The following is a 4,443-nucleotide window of genomic DNA, read 5'->3' on the forward strand; positions in this document are numbered from 1 at the left end:
TCAGGTCAACACAATATTGTCACTGTCTGTAAAGGTGCCAGTGCCCCCTTATCAACAGCAAAGGCTAACATCTCCTGATGTGTGTTTTAGTGGAAAACCCTGCACACTGTTGACATCACTCAGTGCCTTCTGATGGAAACTATTTTCTTAAGCAGTATAAAACAGCAACATGGCAGAAAAATTATGCTTTTTTTGAGCTGCTGAACATATGACAGAGACACTGATTTGTTGCAGTCCAAATGCATTGCCACATAGTATGGTCTAATCATCCACTCAGTGTTTTTTTGTTGGAGCTAATGTCTCTTTTGTTTGTCAGTCAGACTCAGGCCACGTGTCCAGTATCAGTAGCACTGATCAGCTGTATGCTGCATTCTTCACTAACCCTCACAATCCTTGTCTTTGTCCAACCACACGGCCACTATTTACCAAATAACCCTACCCTGGAATCTCTACCTATTCCTGTCTACCTATTACTAATCTGTTGCTATTCAATACACCCGCATTCCCTCTCTTTTTTTTGTCTTTCTCTCACACACACACACACACACACACACACACACACACACACATACACACACTCACACACGCACACACACGCACACAGTTTTGCAAACAGAGCAAAATAAATGGACTGTGTCCTACAGTCTTGCTTAGACAATTGCATGATCACATGTGCAGTGCAGGGTTGATATTCTGTGTTCAGGGTGACTTTGTCTGGTACACTGAGGGCTGGGGATACACAATCAGTTCCAGAGTTTATATTTAACTAAGCAAGCAAAAAAAAAAAATACCACAAGAAACCAAAGCATCGCTACCCTGGAGATTATTATGTCCCCAAACACAGATAGGGATGGACATGAAGAAATGTCAATGATAGGAAGAGGTTGCTGCTATTGCACATGAGGGTAAACACGACACATTCCCAGTGGATTGCTGGCAGTGTGTATGGGGCTTGATGGGCAGGACTGCGAAGGCTCTGCACTTCTGGAATGAAGATGAGTGATATATCGGGTAGTAACACAACAGTTGCACAGACCAGCTGATTGTTTGCGCCTCATTACAAACTGGTATGGCTGGTGTTGTAGAATGGGGAAATAGAGTGTCTCTAAATGCTAAGTGGTGTCAACTAAAAGCCAGAGTTAACCTTGGAATAGCTTTTAAAACCGATTTACATGCAATTATAACTTGAGCTCTTTTCACTTAAGTCTCCTTTTAGGCTTTCCAAATTTTGACTTGAGAGAGGAAGAGTGTGTGTGTGTGCGTGTGTGTGTATGTGTGTGTGTGTGTGTGTGTGTGTGTGTGTAAATCGAGATAAGGCATGTATGAATCAAAATAGGGGTGAGAGAGGAAAGGAGAGAGAGAAAAGGGGGAGGTTGTGTCTTTGTCCCAAAAAAATCAGGGGAGGAGTTAACAGCAAAACTTCCTCTGTTAGTGACAAGTCGTCTGGGATAGCCTCTGTAGCGCTCAAAGGCACATATACACACACACACACACACACACACACACACACACACACACACGCTCACACACACACACACACACGCTCACACACGCTCACAATCTCTCACTGACTTACACACTCTTATTTTCTTTTTCTGCTCTTCTGTGCTTTTGGGTTGACAGTGGAGAATGACAGCCGTTTCGGCAGCTAATTCACTAGTTAAATGGTGAAACCACCCACACACACACACACACACACACACACACACACACACACACACACACACACACACACAAACATACATAGATACACACTCATTCTGGCACGCACATGAGGAAAGAATTGAGAGGGGAGAACTGGCAGCAACACAGAGGTAAGAGTTGTTTTTTTAACGTTTAATATGCCTGACTGCTCTCTAATTCTCACTGTGTCATACACATTCTTGTATTTAGCAGCTTCAACACTGTTGCACTTTGTACTCAGTCACATAACCATGAAGTTGCTGTCAGTCAGGGTATACAATGGACAGTGAAACTGTCATGGAGTGATTGCAGTTCCTTAAACCTTTCACGAGTGGCTAAAGGGCAGAAAGAAATACTGCAAAAAAAATACAAAAACTGTACATGACCTTGTATAATAGTATGAGTAATAGAATGAAGACATAAGAAGACGTTATCTTATGTCTTCATTCTATTAATCACATTATTACACTTCCACAGTGTTTGTTTCAGTGTTGTACAAATAGCGCTATGCAACAGTGTGGGGATCTCCCTGCAGAGAGCTCTGTCCTCGACACATTCATGTGAGGGAGCAAACATGGGGTTTGTCTAAACTTAGAGTCCATAGTCCCTGTCTCATATTACTCCCCGCTAACTCTTGTACCACATTTTCCAAATCTACAAACCCTGAATGTACACATACAGGGTCACACAGACACACCTCAAACAACCCCTGCTTGTCATGCTTTTGAACACAGCCATGCACTGCTGACACCATGCAGTATGTTTCTCATTAGGTTGATTGCTATTGTTATGGACTGCCGTGTGTCACAATTGCAGGCTAGGTTTTCTTTCCTGTGGTTTCAGACTGCGTGGAGACTGTAAGGTTGTTTATGGCATATGGTGATTGGAATCGTCAACTCCTGCCATTACAGGCCGTGCCTACTGTGTTTGTGGCTTGACATATTGCTTATTTGAGGCTTTAGTAATGCTGTCCAGTGTGCTGTCGTTCAGAAGAGGAAGGATTTTGACCTTCCAGCTGACAAGAAACAATAGCTAGTTTAACAGGGGGTAAGTAAAGAGGGTATTGTAATGTGGGCAGCATCACCAACATCACGTTGCTTTTACTGACAGTCTCTGTATGTTTTGAAGTGGATGTCACCAGAGACAACTGGTGCCCCTTGTGCAGCATTTGGTGCATACAAAGGCCTAGCATGTGACGGCACATATCGGCCTTGAGCACTCTGTGTTTATTAGATTAGACAGAATCTGTTTCACTGTGAGAAACAAGCAGGGGAGTCTGAAGAGTGTCAGGATATGCCCTGACACGCCTTTAGCCTGTTTACAGCTTTCTGCCTCACAAGATACTGTACACACACGCAGATTCAATCTTGACTACTCAGCCGCCACATAAACAAGATGACTGGTCAGAGCACAAAGGAGGAATAAACTGTATGAATGTGTTGTCTGCTAGCAGTGATTAAATGCAATGACAGAAGTCCCATAATGTTTGAGAATGGAAGCATTGTAGTTTTAAAGATGTGGAAATTTATTGGGCATGGGGGGATCTCATGAAATATGCCATCAAGAAGCATTATGGGTATTCAGTATCCAAGGTTTCAGGGTTCTAACTCACATAAGGGGCCTGCAGTTCACAAAATATCTGCCTCTACTTCTTCAATTTTGACAATTCTTTCTGTAATCATTTTTTCACAAGCTTCCCAAATGTATGGAAGAACAAGGCTAAATCCTGAAGTACCCCATTAAGGTTGTTCTATTTGAGCATACAGAGTTAGTCAGACATCAGCCTAGTAAAAAGTGTCTCCTCTGCTTTCAAATCTGCAGTAGTTCATGTCTGAAATGGCTTGTTCATGCAAATTCCATTTCCTTTTACACGCAAATCAATATAGCTTGAAATTCAGTTTGCCACGTAGTGGGAGATGTGTTCTTTAATACATCGAGAACCCTGCAACCAGAAGAATGCAGTTTTTTTTCAAAACATATTATATAGCACACTGGTTCAGTTTGTATGTCAGATACAAGCATTATGGGTAATGCAGTTTAAAAAGTACTAAGTACTACATTTTCTCTTAAATGAATTATTTCAATCCCAATAATATTTAGAGACTGTGACTATACAGATATGGATGCGGTTTTAAAAATATAGGTTAAGTTAATGTTGTATTTACCAATCTAATTCCTTATACTCAAAATATTATATTCTAAACTAACTGCCGAAGAGATTGCAAAGACTGGTAGTAGAAATGATGTGCTAAGCAAGAATGTAAATATGAATGAATCTATGTTTGTTAAGGAAACTGATGAAAAAGAAATGATTGAAACATAAAACATTTAGGAGTAAAATGTCCACAGACTGGAATGGTGTTGACATGTTTATGGTCAAAAGTATTATTAGCTGTGTTGACATACCTCTGACTCATGTATGTAATTAATCTCTGAAAACTGTTTATACAGAGGAACATTTTTTCAGATGAAAATGACAAAGGTGATACCAATGTACAAGGCTGGTGAAAAACTTACACTTTCAAACTACTGACCTGATCCACTCCTCTCCTAGTTCTCAGAACTACTAGAAAAAATAGTTCAAAGGCTCGACAACTTTATTACTAAACATAATATACTACGTGATTAGCAACATGGTTTCAGGGCTATAGGACAACTTCACATGCACTTCTTCAATTTGCAGGAAAAATATCAACAGCAATACATCATAAAAACAAGCAGTGGGGATATACTTGGATCTTAAGAAGGCATTTGATACAG

At 40.7% G+C, this 4,443-nt stretch overlaps 1 protein-coding gene across 2 annotated transcripts in view; it reads left to right on the plus strand.

Moving 5' to 3' along the window:
* Positions 1-1,436: 1,436 nt before the first annotated feature.
* Positions 1,437-4,443, plus strand: part of LOC116686736 (SH3 domain and tetratricopeptide repeat-containing protein 2) — a 22,635-nt gene continuing 19,628 nt past the window's right edge. For both annotated transcript variants that reach the window (XM_032511765.1, XM_032511766.1), the window contains exon 1: positions 1,437-1,814. Coding sequence is in view for 1 of the 2 variants with exons in the window: in XM_032511766.1 (XP_032367657.1) it covers positions 1,772-1,814 (43 nt within the window). In the remaining variant the exon portion in view is untranslated. The remainder of the gene's footprint in view (positions 1,815-4,443) is intronic.

Source organism: Etheostoma spectabile, unplaced genomic scaffold (assembly GCF_008692095.1).
Source record: "Etheostoma spectabile isolate EspeVRDwgs_2016 unplaced genomic scaffold, UIUC_Espe_1.0 scaffold461, whole genome shotgun sequence".
In the NCBI taxonomy this organism is placed as follows: Eukaryota; Metazoa; Chordata; class Actinopteri; order Perciformes; family Percidae; genus Etheostoma; species Etheostoma spectabile.